General features: G+C 40.9%; 1 protein-coding gene across 2 annotated transcripts; it reads right to left on the minus strand.

Moving 5' to 3' along the window:
* Window positions 1-466: 466 nt before the first annotated feature.
* TMED9 (transmembrane p24 trafficking protein 9) lies at window positions 467-4,151 on the minus strand. Of its 2 annotated transcripts, XM_082453608.1 has the most exons (5): window positions 3,910-4,144; window positions 3,640-3,740; window positions 2,762-2,887; window positions 2,254-2,400; window positions 467-1,301 (listed from the first exon to the last, which is right to left on the minus strand). In XM_082453608.1, the coding sequence occupies exons 1-5, from the start codon at window positions 4,091-4,093 to the stop codon at window positions 1,152-1,154; spliced, it is 708 nt and encodes a 235-aa protein (XP_082309734.1). In that variant the 5' UTR covers window positions 4,094-4,144; the 3' UTR covers window positions 467-1,151. The 2 variants fall into 2 exon arrangements, with proteins under 2 accessions (XP_082309734.1, XP_082309735.1); XM_082453609.1 differs by lacking the exon at window positions 2,254-2,400 and having other exon boundaries at window positions 3,910-4,151.
* Between the last annotated feature and the right edge of the window lie 18,364 nt (window positions 4,152-22,515).

Consider the following 22,515-nt stretch of genomic DNA (forward strand, 5'->3'; position numbering starts at 1 on the left):
TGAAACAATGCCCATCTATCTGCATACCAGCTGTTTGCCTGTTTTCCTCAACCACCCCTGTCCTGCCTTCTTTCATCAGAATCCTTCCTCTCCTTCAAGGTCACTGCTGAGATCCCATGCTATTGGTTAAGTCCATCAGTATCCCCCTCCTGCCCCCAACTCAGGGATTCCTGTCCTTTCCACACCTGCAGCATTCCTCTGTTCAATGTACAGTACCTTCACTAACTAGGCACTTCCTTGAAGCACCACAACAATTCTGTCCACCTACGTTTCACTTGTTGGATGGTCTTGGGCAAAACCACTACCCACTGTCACTGGAGGGTATGGAGAGGATGAAAAGTATGAAGTTCACAGGTGGGTACTCATCTTAGAATGTGAAGTGCTTTGCCCATTGGAAAAACTGACACTCCCTCAAGCACCTTGCAGTGCTATGCCCACTGACAGTAGAGTAACTTTACACTGGACAAGAAGTTAATTTTTTTTTTATTGGGAAACCAATGTAACAAACCTAAACTTATTGAAAATGAAATCAGTAACTAAGACTCTGCAGGCCCCATCCCCAACCAGCACCAAGGCCTCTATTTGGCCTAACCCCAGTTTCTCTAGTCCCCAAAAGAACAACCATGTGAAGAACCCGGGGTCCACCTCAGGGCTACCTTCCCACACTGCAACTCCCTCTACCCCACCCTCAATTGACACACACACCCCGGATCAGCAGGCTGGGTCTAGGCCCAAGGAGGGAATAGTGAGGTTTCCTGGGTGGCAGGGAATCACGCCCCAACCTGGTCAAAATTCCAAGTTAGGAAAGGAAGACAGAAGGAAGACTTGGCTTGCCCACCCACTCCCCTCCCCCCAGTCATCCCAGACAATAGGCTCACATCCCTGATCAGTAACACTGTGATTCTGAGGTGTCAGTAGGGCTCCCAGTGGCTTCAGATTACTGCAAAGGGCCCAGGGGAGGGGGCAGGCATTTACGCTACTACCTGCTCAGTATTAGCCAGCCAAGCTGCTACCCTCAGCTTGTGCTGTGGCCCCTCTCCCCTGCAGACACCCATGGCTGGGGACCAGGCCTCCTGCCGGAGAGAAGTCAGTCCAGGAGGCCCTTGCTTCCCCAGCCAGGGAGAAAGGATGGCTTGGGAAGCCTGGGACGGCTACACCAGCTTCTTGGCTTCAAAGAAGCTCTTGAGGTGTCGCATCTGCCAGACGCCGATGGCTACGAGAATGAGGGTCTGCAGGATAGACCACCACAGCACCCTCTGGTTGGTGCTCTCGCTGGTCTGCCGGAAGCGCTCCTCTCGCCACTGTGGGAGGGGAGAAAGGAAGACGAGCCTGAGTTGGCTGGGCCCCACCTGGGGCCACTAGAACTGCTGGGTTCCCTCCCCGGAGGATGTCCCAGGGCCAACTAACTTTGCCCAGGTTCCAGTCAAGTGCCCGAAAAAAGCCACCCCACCTGGGAACTGTCTTCACCCTCACCAGCCAGATGACCTGAGGCAACCCACTCATTTCTCCTAGGTCTATTTGCTCATCTGTAAGGTACAGCCCTTACCTGGTCCTACCCTGATGCCTGTGGGAGTGGTAAAGTGGCTGTGGTATCACCCTATCAGACAGAGCTGTCCTGGAACACTCAGAAGTGGACTTGCTCTGAGCCCTCTGCCTGGGTCTCCCAAACTGCTCCTTGAATACTGTGTGCACAGGTTGCAAATTGGTGGTCCAGGGGCTGGATCGAGCCCATACACGTTTTTGTTGGCTCACACAGTGTTTTGACATTTAAAACCCAGAATTTTTTACATAAAAAACCGGGACCTCTAAATGCCTCTTAAAACCCTGGGATAGCAATTCTGCAATGCTGCCCTCAGCTGACCACAGTAGTTGTTTCCATTTAGATAGGTCACTATTCTACCCGTCATTATGGTCACAGATCCATTCATGATACCTGCCTGCCTCCTGGACACAGGTGATATTGAAACCCCTGATCCTGGGAGCACTGAGAACCATGGAAATCACACCCAAGGTGTTGGTATCAATTCCTGCTCTGTCATTTTGTGTGTCTCCTAATAAGACAATGACAGCCCCTTAAGAGACTGCCTCCTCAATTACAAAGTAGTTAGTAATACCCAACCCACCTTTTAGACTTGCAATGCAGCACAGACATGTAAATCCCTTGGGTTCATAATAAATCTGACATGTGACTCCTGGCTAAGTCAGTGTGCAGCTCCTGGGAAGAAGCCCACTGCTCCTGGCTCAGCCACTCACCCGCTGGTAGTTCTGCTCTTTCTGGATCTGCTCTACTTGCTCCACCAGCTGTCGCACTCGTAGCTGCAACTCACTCAACTTGTCTTTGGCAGCAATTTCTGCATAGTCGTTGGCATGTTCACCTACCTGGATGTCCAGATGAACTCTCTGGAGACAGACAGACAAGGAAGATAGGAGAATCAGGTAGTCCTGCTCTGTCTTCCTGCCAGGGCCTAACAGCTGGTCCTCCCACCTTTCTTTATTTGTTCATTTAGGCAACACTGACTGAGGTCTCGTCAGTGTCTGGCCCTATGGGGCTCTAGGCCCAAGGGCAAGAATAAGCCTTGGCTGATACTCTGACCAAAGCATATACAAAGAGCTCCGCAACCACACCCTGAATGTTCACTGGAAACCCAGCTGTATTAAGAGACACAAAATCTGACATAGTCATCTCACACCTACAGTGGCACCAGTCCCCAGTCTTGACCAGGGGCTAGAGGCTGAAAGAGTCCAACATGGGTCCACTTACCAGCATGCCTCCAGCAAAAAGGGAGAACTTGGTGGAATTGGAGTGAAGACAGATCTGGTGCTCACCAGGGGTATGGGAGGTAAAGGTGAACCTGCCTTCAGAGCCATACTGCCGGGCCAGGATGACCTGGAGAGAAGGGACTTCAGTGAGTATTATGGTAGGAATAGGACTGAATGGTGCGTAAGGCTCTAAGTGCCTCAAAAGTTGACAAGCAGAGCCCTAGGCATCCTACAAAACTAAAAGCGCCAATGCTGCTTAGCAGCAGTTGCCAAAAACTTGCCTTCGAACTATCTGGAGAAGGGGCGAAGAGTCTGACATTAGGTTGGCATGTGACCACTCTTGGAAAGGGCTTTACTTTATTCATAGCTCATGCCCTTTCAACTCTTTTGCTGTCATTCTTTCAAATGAAAGGTGACAGTTGAACGGTTTTGAAGTTTTGTTTTTTGGTTTGTTTGTTTTAATATCCTTATTTGTTAAATTAAAAGCTGCTCATTCTTTTTGGAAAGTACCCTGTTCCGTGAAATCGTAAAGTCTTATGTCATAGCTTTAGAGTCGACAAAACTCTTTGGTTTCTAGCACCACAATTAATCCACTCATCACATCTATAAGACAGATGAATTTCTATTTCACAGACCAAGGAAATGGCTCAGAGAAGGCAACTGACTTGGCGGGTTCATGCAGCGGTCAGTAACAAGTTGAGAGAAGCAGCCAGCACTGAAAAAGCCCAAGGTTAGCCCGGAGTGAAAACCCAGGATCTTCCCACAACACCAACTGTTTAGCAGATGCGGAAACTAGGAGGGGAAGAAGTACCGGCGCCTGCTTGGTCTGGCGCTCAAGTTCAGAGCGGAGGGCTCAGCGGGGCTAAGGAGCCGACTCACCTTGTCCTCTGGGTCCTTAACCTCCACGAACATGCCAAGCCCGGGGGTGGCCGGTTGGTACTCCTCTCGCTGCTTGTCATACAACTGCGTCCGGTAGTTTCCTGGAAGCAAGCAGGGCGAGCCCAGTCAGAGGAACGCGAGGTGGCGCTGAGTCCGCGGTCGCCAGGGCACGCCGAGGACGCCTGCTCCCAGCTCTGAGGAGATGACCCTCCCGCACCCCCCCGCCCCAAGACCGCGGTCTTGTTGAAAACTCTCTCCCTTCCCTCGTACCTATAACCATGGTCTCGTCCGGAATCTCCTCAATAAAGCACTTCTTTTCCGTCTCCCCGATGTGGAAGTAAAGCGCGCCTCCGCGGGCCGCAAACCACAGCAGTAGCAGGAGGGCCCGAACGACCCTACCCAAGCGGGCTCCGGGGCAGAGCCCAGCAACCCGCACGCCCCGCTGCGCAGCCATCTTACCCCACTTGCCCGCGCAGCAGCTGCCGGCCCCGCCACGTAGCCCTGCCGCCGCCGCGCAGCCTGCCGGGACAGCGAGTTCCGCCGGGCGGACTACAAATCCCAGATGCCCCGAGACCGCGGCGCGGCGGTACCTGATTGGGGCGCCGCTTCTACCTAGGAGCGAATTGGGGCCGCAGAATTGAGAAATTCTTTCCGTTGACCCTCGTCGCGGCCCAGTGACTGGTGTTGATTATCAGTTTTTTACAGATCATGAAACTAACGCAGTTTGAGTCGCGAAGCGAATTATGATCAGGGACAGGATTCGAACCTAGGAACCTTGACTTCCCTCGGCATAGCATCTGCCACTCGGTTTGCTTCTGTTTTTAAAAATAGAATTTTGAAAAAAATGGCACAAACAATCCATGAATTTATCTTCGAAAATGTTTCAAATAGTGAAGAAGAAGAAGAAGAAGAAACAAGAAACAGCAGCGGTAGCAGCCGCAGCCGCCGCCACGGTACCCCTTTGCCATGTCTTTGTCCCCCAAACGCCGTCCACTAGTCTGTGTGCTTCCAGGCATCCTACCACACCCCCCCGCCCCACCCCGCCCCACCCCACCCCACCCCCACTCCCCCCCGCTACTCATCCACGCCGGCTTTGCTGCCAGATACCAGCCTTGATGGCTCGTCTCTGAACCGGGGTTCAGTGCCCCAGTGGCAGGCTGGTAAAGGAGTATTGGTGGGGGTCTTGGGGCGGAACTGCGCGTTTTGGAGAGCTCAGGGTCAGATCAGCAGAGATCTGCCTTTCGTGAATTGTATCCGAATTTCAGTGTATTTTGGCAGCTCTTCTAAGGAGTTGCAGTTTATGATTGTGCTACCTCAAGACTTCATAGAAGCTTCAGTTTTCTCTTTATTTTGAGTTCTCTTTGTTGTTTCATTTGTCCCTAGGGAGGGGGGTTTAGTGGGAATGCGTTTAGCTTTCTCCCTCATTGGAAAGTCTTTACCTTATTTTTCTTAACAGTAATAAAATTCCATAAAATGAATGTACCTTATTTTTTTTAACCATAACTGATGAAAGTGGTTAAGATTTCTATCCCACTAATTATTTGCTCTTACAGATAATGCTGCAGTAAAAATTCTTGTTCATTTTCTAAAAACCATTGCTGTAGGACATAGTTTTGTTGATAAGAGATCACAAAATTATCCTCCCAAAAAGTTTGTACCATATTACAACCTCACCAACAGTGTGTTGGAGTGCTTACTTCCTCATACCCTGGTCAAATGTTCTTAACCTTTTAAATATTTGCAATATCAGTGGATGAAAAATAGTATTTCAGTATCCTTTAATTTCTATTTCCTTGAGGACTGAACATTTTTTTATTGGTCATTTGTTTTCTTCTATGAATTGCTGGTTGTGTTTTTCTTTGTGCTATTATAACTACATACTATATTACTGCTGTTGTAACCACCACTCAGAATTAACAAATAATTACAGAATTAATAAATGATAACATTTTATGATAATACTTTCAGGTATTTTTAAAATTAAACTTTTTATACTGAGATAATTGTCGTGATCCAAACGCGGGTTGGAAAAGAATTTCCAGACACAAGGCAGAATGTAAAGAAGATAGAATTTATTAGAGGGAAGGGTCACTGCCAGAAGAGCAGGCCGACTTCCTAGTAGTCTGGGAGAGTCGAGCCCAAACATGTGCTATTGATCAGTTTTTATAGACAGAAAACAAAGGAATGGTCCGAGGTGAAAATTTCATTTACTGATTGGTCGAGGCACATATACCTTCCTTCTATAGAGTGGGAGTGGGACAGGGCATATGCCTTTCCTTATTTGGGACAGGTCCCATTGCCCAGGTGGGCGTCACCCAGGTGGGCTCAGGAATTTCGTAACCATCGCAACATAGTGGGGAGGGCGATTAAGAGTCTGGTAGGGGGTGTAACCCTGCAACTTTTTCAGGCAGGGTCCTGAAAGCACGTTTGTCCTTGAAGCACCATTGTCCTTGGAGCACCACAATAATTATAGATTAACTTGAAGCTGTAAGAAGTAACTAAAGGAGATCCACGGTGCCTATTACTCTGTTTCCCCCAATGGTACCATCTTGCCCAAGTATAATACAATATCACAACCAGAATATTGACATTGATACAGTTAAGACACAGAACACTTCCATCACCACAAGGATACTTCATGTTGTCCTATTATAGCCACACCCACTTCCCTACTCCCTTACCCCCTCTGTAACCCCAGACAACCACTAATCTGTGTTTTCCATTTCTATAACTTTGTCATTTCAAGAATGTTATATAAATGGAATCATACAGTATGTAACCTTCTGCAATTGGCTTTTTTCACTCAGCATAGTTCTCTGGAGATTTATTCATTTTATTGCATGTTCCAACTGTTAGTTTCTTTTTATAGTAAAAAAATAACCATTACACACAATGTATAAAGATATAATTTTGTAACATCAACAATTGAAAGGGGTGAGAACAGATCTGTTAAAGGAGCAGAGTTTTTATGTGTTATTGAAGGTAAACTGGTATAAATTCAAATTAGAGTGTTTTAACTTTAGGATGTTAAATGTAGTCTTCATGGTAACCACAAAAAAAAATAGCTAAAGAATATACACAAGGGACTACCCTGGCGGTCCAGTGGTTAAGACATTGTGCTGCCACTGTAGGGGGCACAGGTTCGATCCCTGGTCAGGGAACTAAGATCCTGCATGCCATGAGGCATGGATAAAAATAATAATAATAATAATATACACAAAAGGAAATGAGAAAGAAATTTAAATGTTTCACCACAAAAACTAATGCAAAAGAAATAAATGCAGAAAATGAGGGACAAAAACCTATAAGGGAAATGGAAAAAAATAGCAAAATGACAGAAGTAAGTTCCTCTTTATAAGTAATTACTTTAAATGTAATTTACTAAATGTAAATAGATTAAATTCTCCAATCAAAAGACAAAGATTGGCAAAATGGGTAAAAAACACAATCCAACTGTATGCTATCTGCAAGAGACTCATTTTACTTAATTTTATTTTACTTTTTTATTTTATTGGAAAAATATTATATTTTGGAAGAACTCACTACTTAAGGTGACAGAATTCCACAATCAAATTACATGAAAATATACATCGCAATTTATTTGTACAATAGGTGAGAAAAATCTACAGTACAGAAGAATAGAGGCAAAGAAATATGAAGGGCTAAGGAGAAGGCGATGAGGGTAAACAGCGTTTTTAATAGCAAACCCAGAAGTTAAGTAGAAAGCCTGTAGTTGTGCATGCTTTGTTCATCCAAACTTCACATTAGGTAACTGAAGGACAAAAATAAAACCAAATTTTGTATTGTTTGGGGTAAATGTCAATAATTTTAATCTGAATTGAATTCAGAACCAACTCTCTTTAGTTCTGGGGGATAATGACTGAATTCAAGAGCTCTCAACAATGAAAAAATGTTATTGCTATATCCAATCCAAGAGATGAGTGCAAGTATAATACAAAAGAAACAAAGCACCTAGTGATGACCATTCCTGTGAAGTCATCATTAAAAATCAAGTAGTTGCTTATTGAGTATTTCGGTATTTGAACTAAATGATTTGAAAACTTCCTGGCAGACAGAAGAGATAAAAGCAAAGGGGAGGGGACTTCCCTGGTGGCGCAGTGGTTAAGAATCCACCTGCCAATGCAGGGGACACGGGTTTGATCCCTGGTCCAGGAAGATCCCACATGTCACAGAGCAATTAAGCCCCTGCACCACAACTACTGAGCCTGCGCTCTAGAGCCCATGAGTCACAACTACTGAGCCCGCATGCCACAACTACTGAGCCAGTGTGCTGCAACTATTGAAGCCCACACACCTAGAGCCCGTGCTCTGCAACAAGAGAAGACAGCACAATGAGAAACCCGCACACCGCAACAAAGAGTAGCCCCTGCTCGCTGCAACTAGAGAAAGCCCATGCACAGCAATGAAGACCCAATGCAGGCAAAAACTAAATTAATTAATTAATTAATTAATTAATTAATAATAAATTCCATTTACAATAGTATAAAAATAAAGCCTTAGGAATTAACTTAACCAAGGAGGTGAAAGACTTGTACCATGAAAACTGCAAAAAATTTCTGAAAGAAATTGTAGAAGACATAAATAAATAGAAAGACATACCATGTTCATGGATTGGAAGAATAAATATTTTTATGATGTTGGTACTACCCAAAGCAAGTTACAGATTTAATGCAATCCCTATCAGAATCCCAATGATTTATTTTTGCACAAATAGAGAAACCCATCCTAAAATTCATGTGGAATGTCAAGGGACCCAAAATAGGCAAAACAATCTTGAAAAAGAAGAATCAAGTTCTTGATTTCAAAACTTACTACAAAGCTACAGTAATCAAAACAGTGTGGTACCGGCATAAAGTACAGACATGTAGGTCAATGGAACCGAATAGAGAGTGCAGAAATAAACCCTCACATATATGGTCAAATGATTTTCAACAAGGGTGCCAAGACCATTCAGTCTTTTCAAAAAATGGTGGGAAAATAGGTTATCCACATACAAAAGAATGAAGTTTAACCCTTACCACCATATACAAAATTAGCTCAAAATGGACCCATGACCTAAATATAAGGCCTAAAACTATAAAACCCTTAGAAGAAAACATAGGGCAAAAGCTTCATGACATTGGATTTGGCAATGTTTTTTTGGATATGACACAAAAGGCACAAGAAACAAAAGAAAAAATAGACAAATTGGACTTCATGAATAAATTTTTAAAATGTGCATCAAAGGAAACGATCAACAAAGTAAAAAGGCAACCCACAGAATGAGAGAAAATATTTGCAAATCATATATTAGACAGGGGATTAATATCTAGAATATATAGAGAACCCCTAAAACTTAACAACAACAAAAAAACAAACAACTCAATTCGAAAATAGTAAAGGACTTGAATAGACATTTCTCCAAAAAGATATACAAACAGTCAGTAAGCATATGAAAAGATTCTCAACATAACTAATTATTAAGGAAATGCAAATCAAAACTACAGTGAGATAGTACCTCACATCCATTAGGATGGCTAGTATCAAAAAACCCAAAAAGCAGAAAACGAGTGTTGAAAGGATGTAGAGAAATTGGAACCCTTGTGCACTGCTGATGGGAATGGAAAATGGTACAGCTGTTGTGGAGAACAGTATGGTGGTTACTCAAAAAACTAAAAACCAGAACTACCATATGATCCAGCAATTTCACTTCTGGGTATATACTCAAAAGAATTGAAAGCAGGGTCTTAAAAAGATAGTTTTACACTCATGTTCATAACAGCAATAGCTATAATGTGGAAATTCAAGTATCCATTGATGGATGGATAAGCAAAATATGGTATATACATACAATGAAATATTCAGCCTTTAAGAGGAAGGAAATTCTTGTATATGCTACAACATGGACAGACCTTGAGGATGTTATGCTAAGTGAAATAAGCCAATCACAAAAGACAAATACTGTATTACATCATTTACAAAAGATTCTTAGAGTAGTCAAATTCATAGAGACAGAAAGTAGAATGGAAACCCTGAAGGGTTATGGGAGGTGGGGAATGGAAAGTTGTTATTTAATGGGTATAGGGTTTCAGTTTTGCAAGATGAAAAGAGTTCTGGAGACAGTGGTTATAGTTTCATAACAATATGAATGTACTTAAACACTACTAAACTGTACACTTTGAAATGGTTGATAGTAACTTTTATGTTATGTGTATTTTACCACAATATATTGGGGGAAAAAAGGAGGCTGCCACTGTCCTTGTCCTCACGGTGAGCCACAGCCACCCCTGGCCTCCGCAGGAGACCCTCCAAACTAGCAGAAGAAATAAATTTTGGATTTTAAAATCAATGCTGAGCAGAAGCAAGAACAACTACAATCCTGCAGCCTGTGGAACAAAAACCACATTCACAGAAAGATAGACAAGATGAAAAGGCAGAGGGCTATATACCAAATGAAGGAACAAGATAAAACCCGAGAAAAACAACTAAATGAAGTGGAGATAGGCAACCTTCCAGAAAAAGAATTCAGAATAATGATAGTGAAGATGATCCAGGGCCTTGGAAAAAGAATGGAGGCAAAAAAGAATATACAAATCAATTTTCACTGCAAAGTAAAGGAGCTGTTACAGTGGAGGATTACTGGACTGAATGTCAATATTATGACATAGTATGAGTGTGTTTCATGTTTGGTAATTGCAATCATTGTTGCTTTTGTTCTGGTCATCCATGTACAATGCTTGGTGTCAGTCTATTTATCTCTTGTAAAAATAAAATACAGTGTGTGTGTGTGAAAAAAAAAAAAAAGAATGGAGGCAAAGATCGAGAAGATGCAAGAAATGTTTAACAAAGACCTAGAAGAATTAAAGAACAAACAAACAGAGATGAACAATACAATAACTGAAATGAAAACTACACTAGAAGGAATCAATAGCAGAATAACTGAGGCAGAAGAATGCATAAGTGACCTGGAAGACAGAATGGTGGAATTCACTGCTGCGGAACAGAATAAAGAAAAAGAATGGAAAGAAATGAAGACAGCCTAAGAGACCTCTGGGACAACATTAAACGCAACAACATTCACGTTATAGGGGTCCCAGAAGGAGAAGAGAGAGAAAGAACCCAAGAAAATATTTGAAGAGATTACACTAGAAAACTTCCCGAACATGGGAAAGGAAATAGCCACCCAAATCCAGGAAGCTCAGAGAGTCCCATACAGGATAAACCCAAGGAGAAATGTGCCAAGACACATAGTAATCAACTTGGCAAAAATTAAAGACAAAGAAAAATTATTGAAAGCAGCAAGGGAAAAATGACAAATAACATACAAGGGAACGCCCATAAGGTTAACAGGTGATTTCTCAGCAGAAACTCTACAAGCCAGAAGGGAGGGATATACTTTAAGCATGATATACTTAAAGTGATGAAAGGGAAGAACCTACAACCAAGATTACTCTACCTGGCAAGGATCTTATTCAGATTCAATGGAGAAATCAAAAGCTTTACAGACAAGCAAAAGCTAAGAGAATTCAGCACCACCAAACCATCTCTACAACAAATGCTACAGGAACTTCTCTGAGTGGGAAGCACAGGAGAAGAAAAGGACCTACAAAAACAAACCCCAAACAATTAAGAAAATGGTCATAGAAACATACATGTCAATAATTACCTTAAACGTGAATGGATTAAATGCTCCAACCAAAAGACACAGGCTCACTGAATGGATAAAAAAACAAGACCCATATATATGCTGTCTACAAGAGACCAACTTCAGACCTAGGGGCACATATAGACGGAAAGTGAGGGGGTGGAAAAAGATATTCCATGCAAATGGAAATCAAAAGAAAGCTGGAGTAGCTATACTCATATCAGATAAAATAGACTTTAAAATAAAGAATGTTACAAGAGACAAGGAAGGACACTACATAATGATCAAGGGATCAATCCAAGAAGAAGATATAACAATTATAAATATATATACACCCAACATAGGAGCACCTCAATACATAAGGCAACTGCTAACAGCTATAAAACAGGAAATCAACAGTAACACAATAATAGTGGGAGACTTTAACACCTCACTTACACCAATGGACAGATCATCCAAAATGAAAATAAATAAGGAAACAGAAGCTTTAAATGACACAATAGACCAGATAGATTTAATTGATATTTATAGGACATTCCATCCAAAAACTGCAGATTACACTTTCTTCTCAAGTGTGCACGGAATATTCTCCAGGACAGATCACATCTTGGGTCACAAATCAAGCCTCAGTAAATTTAAGAAAATTGAAATCATATCAAGCATCTTTTCTGACCACAAAGCTATGAGATTAGGAATGAATTAAAGGGAAAAAAACGTAAAAAACACAAACATGTGGAGGCTAAACAATACGTTAGTAAATAACCAAGAGATCACTGAAGAAATCAAAGAGGAAATTAAAAAATACCTAGAGACAAATGACAATGAAAACACGACGATCCAAAACCTCTGGGATGCAGCAAAAGCAGTTCTAAGAAGAAGTTTATAACTATACAAGCCTACCTCAAGAAACAAGAAAAATCTGAAATAAACAATCCAACCTTATACCTAAAGGAATTAGAGGAAGAAGAGCAAACAAAACCCAAAGTTAGCAGAAGGAAAGAAATCATAAAGATCACAACAGAAATAAATGAAATAGAAACAAAAATAAATAGCAAAGATCAATAAAACTAAAAGCTGGTTCTCTGAGAAGATAAACAAAATTGATACACCATTAGCCAGACTCATCAAGAAAAAGAGGGAGAGGACTCAAATCAATAAAATTAGGAATGAAAAAGGAGAAATTACAGCAGACACTGCAGAAATACAAAGCATCCTAAGAGACTACTACAAGCAACTCTATGCCAATAAAATGGACAACCTGGAAGAAATGGACAAATTCTTAGAAAGGTATAACCTTCCAAGACTGAACCAGGAAGAAATAGAAAATATGAACAGACCAAGCACAAGTAATGAAAATGAAACTGTGATTAAAAATCTTCCAACAAACAAGTCTAGGACCAGATGGCTTCACAGGTGAATTCTATCAAACATTTAGAGAAGAGCTAACACCCATCCTTCTCAAACTCTTCCAAAAATTTGCGGAGGAAGGAACACTCCGAAACTCATTCTATGAGGCCACCATCACCCTGATACCAAAAGCAGACAAAGATACTACAAAAAAAGAAAATTACAGACCACTATCACTGATGAATATAGACGCAAAAGTCCTCAACAAAATACTAGCAAACAGAATCCAACAGCACATTAAAAGGATCATACACCATGATCAAGTGGGATTTATCCCAGGGATGCAAGGATTCTTCAATATATGCAAATCAATCCATGCGATACACCATATTAACAAATTGAAGAATAAAAACCATATGATCATGTCAATAGATGCAGAAAAAGCTTTTGACAAAATTCAACACCCATTTATGATAAAAACTCTCCAGAAAGTGTGCATAGAGGGAATCTACCTCAACATAATAAAGGCCATATACGGCAAACCCACAGCAAACATCATTCTCAATGGTGAAAAACTGAAAGCACTTCCTCTAAGATCAGGAACAAGACAAAGATGTCCACTCTCACCACTATTATTCAACATAGTTTTGGAAGTCCTAGCCACGGCAATCAGAGAAGAAAAAGAAATAAAAGGAATACAAATTGGAAAAGAAGAAGTAAAACTGTCACTGTTTGCAGATGATATGATACTATACATAGAGAATCCTAAAAGTGCCACCAGAAAACGACTAGAGGTAATCAATGAATTTGGTAAAGTTGCAGGATACAAAATTAATGCACAGAAATCTCTTGCATTCCTATACACTAATGATGAAAAATTTGAAAGAGAAATTATGGAAACACTCCCATTTACCATTGCAACAAAAAGAATAAAATACCTAGGAATAAATCTACCTAGGGAGACAAAAGACCTGTATGCAGAAAACTATAAGACACTGATGAGAGAAATTAAAGATGATACCAACAGATGGAGAGATATACCATGTTCTTGGATTGGAAGAATCAATATTGTGAAAATGACTATACTACCCAAAGCAATCTACAGATTCAATGCAATCCCTATCAAATTACCAATGGCATTTTTTACGGGACTAGAACAAAAAATCTTAAAATTTGTATGGAGACACAAAAGACCCTGAATAGCCAAAGCAGTCTTGATGGAAAAAAACGGAGCTGGAGGAATCAGCCTCCCTGACTTCAGACTATACTACAAAGCTACAGTAATCAAGACAATATGGTACTGGCACAAAGACAGAAACATAGATCAATGGAACAAAACAGAAAGCCCATAGATGAACCCACGCACCTATGGTCAACTAATCTACGACAAAGGAGGCAAGGATATACAATGGAGAGAAGACAGTCTCTTCAATAAGTGGTGCTGGGAAAACTGGACAGCTACATGTAAAAGAATGAAATTGGAACACCCCCTAACACCATACACAAAAATAAACTCAAAATGAATTAGAGACCTAAATGTAAGACCGGACACTATAAAACTCTTAAAGGAAAACATAGGCAGAACACTCTTTGACATAAATCACAGCAAGATCTTTTTTGATCCACCTCCTAGAGTAATGGAAATAAAAACAAAAATAAACAACTGGGACCTAATGAAACTTTAAAGCTTTTGCACAGCAAAGGAAACCATAAATAAGATGAAAAGACAACTCTCAGAATGGGAGAAAATATTTGCAAACGAATCAACGGACAAAGGATTAATCTCCAAAATATATAAACAGCTCATGCAGCTCAATATTGAAAAAACAAACAACCCAATCCAAAACTGGGCAGAAGACCTAAATAGACATTTCTCCAAAGAAGACATACAAATGGCCAAAAAGCACATGAAAAGATGCTCAACATCACTAATTATTAGACAAATTCAAATCAAAACTACAATGAGGTATCACCTCACACCAGTTAGAATGGGCATCATCAGAAAATCTACAAACAACAAATGCTGGAGAGGGTGTGGAGAAAAGGGAACCCTCTTGCACTGTTGGTGGGAATGTAAATTGATACAGCCACTATGGAGAACAGTATGGAGGTTCCTTAAAAAACTAAAAATAGAATTACCATATGATCCAGCAATCCCACTACTGGGCGTATACCCAGAGAGAGCCATAATTCAAAAAGACACATGCACCCCAATGTTCATTGCAGCACTATTTACAATAGCCAGGTCATGGAAGCAACCTAAATGCCCATCGACAGACAAATGGATAAAGAAGAAGTGGTACATATATACAATGGAATATTACTCAGCCATAAAAAGGAACAAAATTGGGTCATTTGTTGAGACGTGGATGGATCTAGAGACTGTCATACAGAATGAAGTAAGTCAGAAAGAGAAAAACAAATATCGTATATTAGCACATATATGTGGAACCTAGAAAAATGGTACAGATGAACCAGTTTGCAGGGCAGAAATTGAGACACAGATGTAGAGAACAAACGTATGGACACCAAGGGGGGAAAGTGGTGGGGGGGTTGGGGTGGTGGTGTGATGAATTGGGTGACTGGGATTGACATGTATACACTGATGTGTATAAAATTGATGAGTAATAAGAACCTGCTCTATAAAAATAATAATAAAATATTCAAAAATTTAAAAAAAGAAGAATGAAAAAACAAAATCAATGCTGCTTTTTTATTTTTGTTTTTGCATTAATTATTTTGGTTGTTATCTTTATTTTTCCTTTCTCCTTTTCAAAGGATATTTTATCCTTATTCTAACTTCTTGAATTGAATCAATAATGCAATTGTTTTCATTCTTTCTTCAATAATGAGGAAATTTAAAAGTTATCAATTTTTGAATTGGCTGCATCCAATTTCCTAACTTTGATGCACAGTGTAGGTTGTCTCTCTTCTGGAATGTCCTTTTCCCAGATCCTGACATGGTGAATTCTTCCTGATGTTCAAAGCTCAGCTTAAATGCCATCTCAGAGAGGCTTTCCCAACCCAGAGTACTATAACCCCCCATGCCAGTCACTCTCAGTCACAACATTCTGTTTTATTTTTACTAAAGCAAGTATTGCCCCTGATATTTTCTTATTTTATTCATGTACTTGTTTATCAGTTATCTTCCCCCACTGTAGAGGTAAAATATAAGTCCATGGGAACAGAGTTTGTCTTCTTAGTGCTGTGTATCCTGCTATGAAACAATGTCTAGTATCTAATAGATGATCAATAAGTATTTATTACATGAATGTATGAAAAGTATTCTCATTTCATTATTTTAAAAATAGCATAATGTCATGTTATATGTCAATTATACCCCAATTTGACTGTTAATTAAAAATAATAAATTTAAAAAAAAAAAAAAGGGAAGGAGAAAGTAACCATTAAGTAGTAGCCATCCTTTGATGCTCCACAGTTTAGCCACTGACGAACATTTGGGTTGTTTCCAGCTTATTTTTATTTCCATTACAAATAAAGATTCAATAAACATTTATGTACAGTTTTTTTTTCTAACTTTATTTATTTGTTTATGTTTTATTTTTGGCTGTGTCAGGACTTCGTTGCTGCAGGCGGGTTTCTCTAGTTGGGCGAGCGGGGGCTACTCTTCATTGCGGTGAGCAGGCTACTCAGTGCAGCAGCTTCTCTTGTTGCAGAGCACAGGCTCTAGGCCTCGAGGGCTTCAGTAGTTGCAGCACATGGCCTCAATAGTTGTGGCTCATGGGCTCCAGAACGCAGGCTCAGTAGTTGTGGTGCACTGGCTTAGTTGCTCCACGGCATGTGGGATCTTCCCGGACCAGGGCTCAAACCCGTGTCCCTTGCATTGGCAGGCGGATTCTTAACCACTGCACCACCAGGGAAATCTGATGTACAGGTTTTTGTATGAACGTAAGCTTCATTTCTCTGGAACAAATGCCTAGGTGAGCAATTGCTGGGTCATATGGTAGTTGAATGCTAAGTTTTTAAAGAAACTGATAAACTCTTTTCCAGAGTGACTACTATTTTACATTCCCACCAGCAATGTATAAGTGATCCAGTTTTTCCATATTGTCAGCAGCATTTGTTGTTGTCACTATTTTTTACTTTAGCCATTCTGATATGTTTGTAATGACACTTTGATAAGGATAGAGTAGGATAATGAAATAGTTTAGAAATTCCACTGGGGGATTAAAGACAGAAAAGGAATTTTAAGGGAGTTTGGGAGACTGTTGTAAGCTAATGAGGACTCAAGAAAAGAATCAAGTAACCTAGTAATAATCTACTCTACCTTGAAGGAAGACCAGGTGCATTCAAGCCCCAGACCCACTCAAGCCACAGATACTCATAGTTAAAATACAAGACAATAGTTATGGAGTCTGAATCTTGTTACATGAACTCAGTGAGTTAATGGTCCTTGAAGAGTAGCATTTCTGCACATAGCTACTACAGCAGTATAGGTGAGAGGTGAAAAAACTAGGGGAAAGGGAACGTTATGCCGAAACCTGAGATGAATTACCGTATTTTAGTACGTCACCACCCCTTTGCTAATATACATATGATTTAAATAGCACCATGACAGTCCCAGTTAGACGATACAGAGCTAAAGGAGGAACTAATGATGTAAGCCTTGACGTCTACCCAAAAATGAGGAAGAAAGTGGTCTTCTCCCCTCCCCACTTTTTCTTTCACTATAAAAATGTAGCCCTCTTTGTTCTCAGGGCTGCGCTCCCTTGCCTGCTGGCTTGTAGCTCTCACAAGCGTCCTATACTAATAAACTCACTCTTTGCCTGTTTCTTTGCCTCCTGCTGAATTCTTTCTGTGCCGAGACAAAACAACCTGAGCTTCAATAAGTCCTGAGACTAGATGTGTGGTTTCATTTAAAGACAGTGGGTTTGAGTGCCCTCCTAAGTCAGTGATTGTGGGTTCAAGTCCCAATCTGAGGTGCAGCTGGGTTCGAGTCTCATCTGAGGAATGTGGTTTCAACTTCATTGTGGTTTTAATTTGCATTTCCCTAATGGCTGATGTTGAAAATCTTTCCATGCATTCATTTGCATCTTTATATCCTCTTTAATTAGATGTCTCTTCATGTCTTTTGCCTATTTTCTATTTGAATTTTTACTTTTGAGTGATGGAAGTTCTTTACATATTCTATATAGTAGACCTTTGTCAAATATGTGGTTTGCAAATATTTTCTGCCAGTTTGTAGCTTGTCTTTTCATTCTATTAACAAGGTTTTTTACAGAGCAAAATTGCAAAATTTTGATGAAGTTCAAGTTATCAGTTTTTTCTTTTATGGGTTTGGTGTCAAGTCTAAGAACTCTTTACCCCTAACACTAGACCCCAAAGATTTTCTCCTATTTTTTTTTCTAAAAAGTCTATGGTTTTACATTTTATATTTAAATCTGTGGTCTATTTTAAGTTAATTTTTAAAATAAATTTATTTATTTATTTGTTTTTATTTTTGGCTATGTTGGGTCTTCGTTGCTGTGTGTGGGCTTCCTCTAGTTGCAGCGAGCACGTTGCGGTGCACGGGCTTCTCATTGTGGTGGTTTCTCTTGTTGCAGAGCATGGGCTCTAGGTGTGCGGGCTTCAGTAGTTGTGGTTCTTGGGCTCTAGAGCGCAGGCTCAGTATTTGTAACACACGGGCTCAGTTGCTCTGCTGCATGTGGGATCTTCCTGGGCCAGGGATCGAACCCATGTCCCTTGCATTGGCAGGCAGATTCCTAACCACTGCGACAACAGGGAAGTCCTATTTTAAGTTAATTTTTGTATAAGGTGTGAGACAGGTCAAGGCCTTTTTCTTTTCTTTTCTTTCTTTTTTCTTTTTTGTCTATGGGTGGCAAATTGCTGTAGCATCACTTGTTGAACAGGCTATCTTCAAGAGAATGAGAAATCAAGCCACATATTGGGAGAAAATCTTTGCCAAAGACATCTGAGAAAGGGCTGTTATCCAAAATAAACACAAAACTCTTGAAATCCAACAATAAGAAAATGAACCACCCTATTTAAAAATGGGCAAAAGACCTGGACAGACACTTTGACAAAGAAGATATACAGATGGCAAATAAGCACATGAAAACATACTCATTGTCATAAGTCATTAGGGAATTTCAAATTAAAACAGCAATGAAATACCACCACACACCTATTAGAATGGCCAAAGTCTAGAACACCGACAACACCAAATGCAGATGAGGATGTTGTGCAACAGGAACTCTCATTCACTGCTGATAGGAATGCAAAGTAGTACAGCCACTTTGGAATACAGCTTGGCAGTGCCTTACAAAACTAAACATACTCTTACCATATGATCCAGAAATCATGTTCCTTGGTATTTACCCAAAGGAGGTGAAAACTCATGTCCACACAAAACATGCACACAGATGTTTATAGTGGCTTTATTCATAATTGCCCAAACTTGGAAGCAACCAAGTTGTCCTTCAGTAGATAAATGGATAAAGTGTGGTACATGCAGACAATAGAATATTATTCAGCACTAAAAAAAAATGAGCTATCAAGCCATGAAAAGACATGAAGGAACTTAAATGCATATTACCAAGTGAAAGAAGCCAAACTGAAAAGGCCACACACTGTATGATGCCAACTATTTGCCATTCTGGAAAAGGGAAAACTGTGGAGACAATGAAAAGATCAATGGTTGCTAGGAGTGAGGTTGGGGGAGTGGGGGAGGGAGGGATAAATAGGCAAAGCACAGAGGATTCTTGGGGCATTGAAACTATTCTGCATGATACTATAATGGTGGATACATGTCATCATACATTTGTCCAAAACTATAGAATGTATAACACCAATAGTGATGCATAATGTAAACTGTGGACTGTAGGTGATAATGGTGTATCAATGTAGGTTAGTTGATTGTAACAAATGTACTACTTTTGTGCAGGATGTTGGTAGTAGGGAGACTGTGCATGTGCTGGGCAAGAGGTATACAGGAACTCTCTGTACTTTCAGTTCAATTTTGCTGTGAACCTAAAACTGCTCTAAAAGTAATGTCTTTTTTTTAAAAAAAAGATATCTTTCTTCCATCGAATTGCTTTGCATCTTTGTCGAAAATCAGATTGGCTTGTGTTGGTCTATTTCTGGGTTCTTTATTCTGCCCCACTGAGCTATTTGTCTATCCTTTTACCAATACCACACAGCCTTGATTACTATAATCTTGATTACTCGATTACTATGTATAATGTCTTGAAATTGGGTAGACTGATTTCTGCCACTTCATTCTTCTTCTTCAAAAGTGTTTTAGTTATGCTAGTTCCTTTGCCTCTCCATATAAGTTTTAGAATAATCTTGCCTATATTTATAAAAATTCTTGCTTGGATATTTATAGGAATTGTGTTAAACCTGAATATTAATTTGGAGAGAATTGCCATCTTTACTATGTTGAGTGTTCCAATACATAAACACAGTATGTCCCTACATTTATTTGGGTCGTCTTTGATTTCTTTCATCAGGATTTGTAGTTTTTGGCAAACAGATTCTGTACATGCTTTGTTTAGATCTTACCTGAGTAATTCATTTTCTTTGGCATGACTGTAAATGGTATTACATTTTAAATTTTGGTTTCTTTATGTTTATTATTAATACATAGAAATGTGCTTGATTTATATGTGTTGCTCATATATCCTGCAAATTGCTAAACTCATTTATTAGTTCTAGGAGGTTTTTGTAGATTCCTTGAGATTTTCTATATAGACAATCATGTCATCTACAAATAGGGACAGTTTTACTTTTTTCCTTTCCAATTGCATGCTTTTTATTTCTTCTTCCAGCCTTATTGCAGTTGTTACATCTTCTGGTACGCTGTTGAATAGGAGTGGTGAGAGTAGACAAAACAAGGTTTTGCCTTGTTCTTGATTTTTTTAAAATATTTATTTATTTGGCTGCATTGGGCCTTAGCTGCGGCATGCAGGATCTTTGTTGCCGCGTGTGGGATCTTTTCGTTGTAGCATGCGAACTCTTACTTGTGGCATGTGGGATCTAGTTCCCTGACCAGGGATCAAACCCGGGCCCCCTGCATTGGGAGCAGAGTCTTAGCCGCTGGACCACCAGGGAAGTCCCGTTCCTGATTTTAGAAAGAAAGCTTTCAGTCTTTTTCCATGGTTAGATGTTTTTAAATGGTGTCATTGCCTTAAAATTTGAGTTTTGCTAAAGCAGTTTTACAGGAAGTTCCTTGATTTCCTATATCTTGTGAGATGAGGAAAGGGATATCTCTACATCTCACACATGTCATATTTCTCAAGCTATGCTGACACCAGGCTGTGTGCTTTTTGTCTGACACACTGTCTTGTCTGTTCCATTGGTTTCCTCTGAGTTCTTTAAGTCAGAATCTTCACATTGAGAACTGCACTGGTAAGAAGTAGACAACTCTTGGCCCATTCTGTTTCTGTGGCAGTGGAGAAAAAGAGAATCGTTTCTATCCAGACATTTACCAGTCTTGTTGGAAATCTCCCCCACTGAGCATTGGACATAGTCAAAGCAGAAGATGGGTTCCATGTCCGAAACAGTTTTCCTAAATCCAGGGCCACAGCTTTGAGAACACTCAAGAGATGGGAGTCTGAACAGTAACAGGGGAAAAGTTCATGAGGGATTAAATAATACAGGGAAAGTAAAGAAGGCAGCAGTAGGAGAATATGAATGTATACCCAATGTGTGTGTGTGTGTGTGTGTGTGTGTGTGTGTGTGTGTGTGTGTGTGTGTGTGTAATTAGGGACACAGGTATGGAGTTTATTCTTTTTTTTTAAATTTATTTATTTATTTTTATATTTATTTTTGGCTGTGTTGGGTCTTCATTTCTGTGCAAGGGCTTTCTCTAGTTGCGGCAAGTGGGGGCCACTCTTCATCACGGTGCACGGGCCTCTCACTATCGCGGCCTCTCTAGTTGGGGAGCACAGGCTCCAGACGCGCAGGCTCAGTAGTTGTGGCTCACGGACCTAGTTGCTCCGTGGCATGTGGGATCTTCCCAGACCAGGGCTCGAACCCGTGTCCCCTGCATTGGCAGGCATATTCTCAACCACCGCGCCACCAGGGAAGCCCTGGAGTTTATTCTTGACATACATTCAGGGGAACAGGGAAATTGGAGATCAAATAACATCACAGTGTTGATGGTAACTGAAGAACTTACTTCACTTTGATTCCATCCACATATCCTTAAGTCAGAAGCTCCCTCATGAAGAGACTCCAATCTCAGGAAGCAAACACCAGCGCCACCTCTCCCATGCTCAGGGAGCAGTCCTGGTGTTCTCTTCCTCCTCTCCAGTGGTGGCAGTGCCCATTCAACAGACAAGTATTCACACAGTTGGCACCTGTAAGCTGGAGTGATTGACACAACCCCCTGACAGGCAGAGAGTTCAGCAACATGGACCAGCAGCAAGGGGGCTGAGCCCTCGTCTGGAGCAGCTGTAGGGGCAGGAAAACATGAGGACCGGAGAAGGGAAGTAAGGTAAAAGGTCATACAGTCAACTAATGACAGAGCCAGTACAGAATCCTGAATCTTAGTTTTGGGGATGGGGATGGGGAAGGATGGAGACCAGGACACACCTTAGGTCATTTGAACCTGTTCTTCAAAGCCAGAAACATGGCTGGGACTTGCCAGATTGGGTGCAGCAGTATCCTGGCAGTGGCAGCAGTAGAAACTCAATTGTCTTACTTTCCTCTTAACCTTGGCCCCAATCTGCTCCGCCCCAGTCCAAGAGAAGGCAGGGCTGTGACCCACCTTTCTCCTCACCCGCTCCACCCTGTTCCCCATCTCCTGACCTGTAAAGCCCTCAACGTAGGTGGGATGAGAATGCTGCAATGATCTTTTGGAAACCCAGTGGTGCAGACTCTGGTTGGGAAGTGTATTAACTATATTTTCTTATATTCTG

This window comes from Balaenoptera physalus (genome assembly GCF_965194825.1).
Source record: "Balaenoptera physalus genome assembly, chromosome: 3".
Taxonomy (NCBI): domain Eukaryota; kingdom Metazoa; phylum Chordata; class Mammalia; order Artiodactyla; family Balaenopteridae; genus Balaenoptera; species Balaenoptera physalus.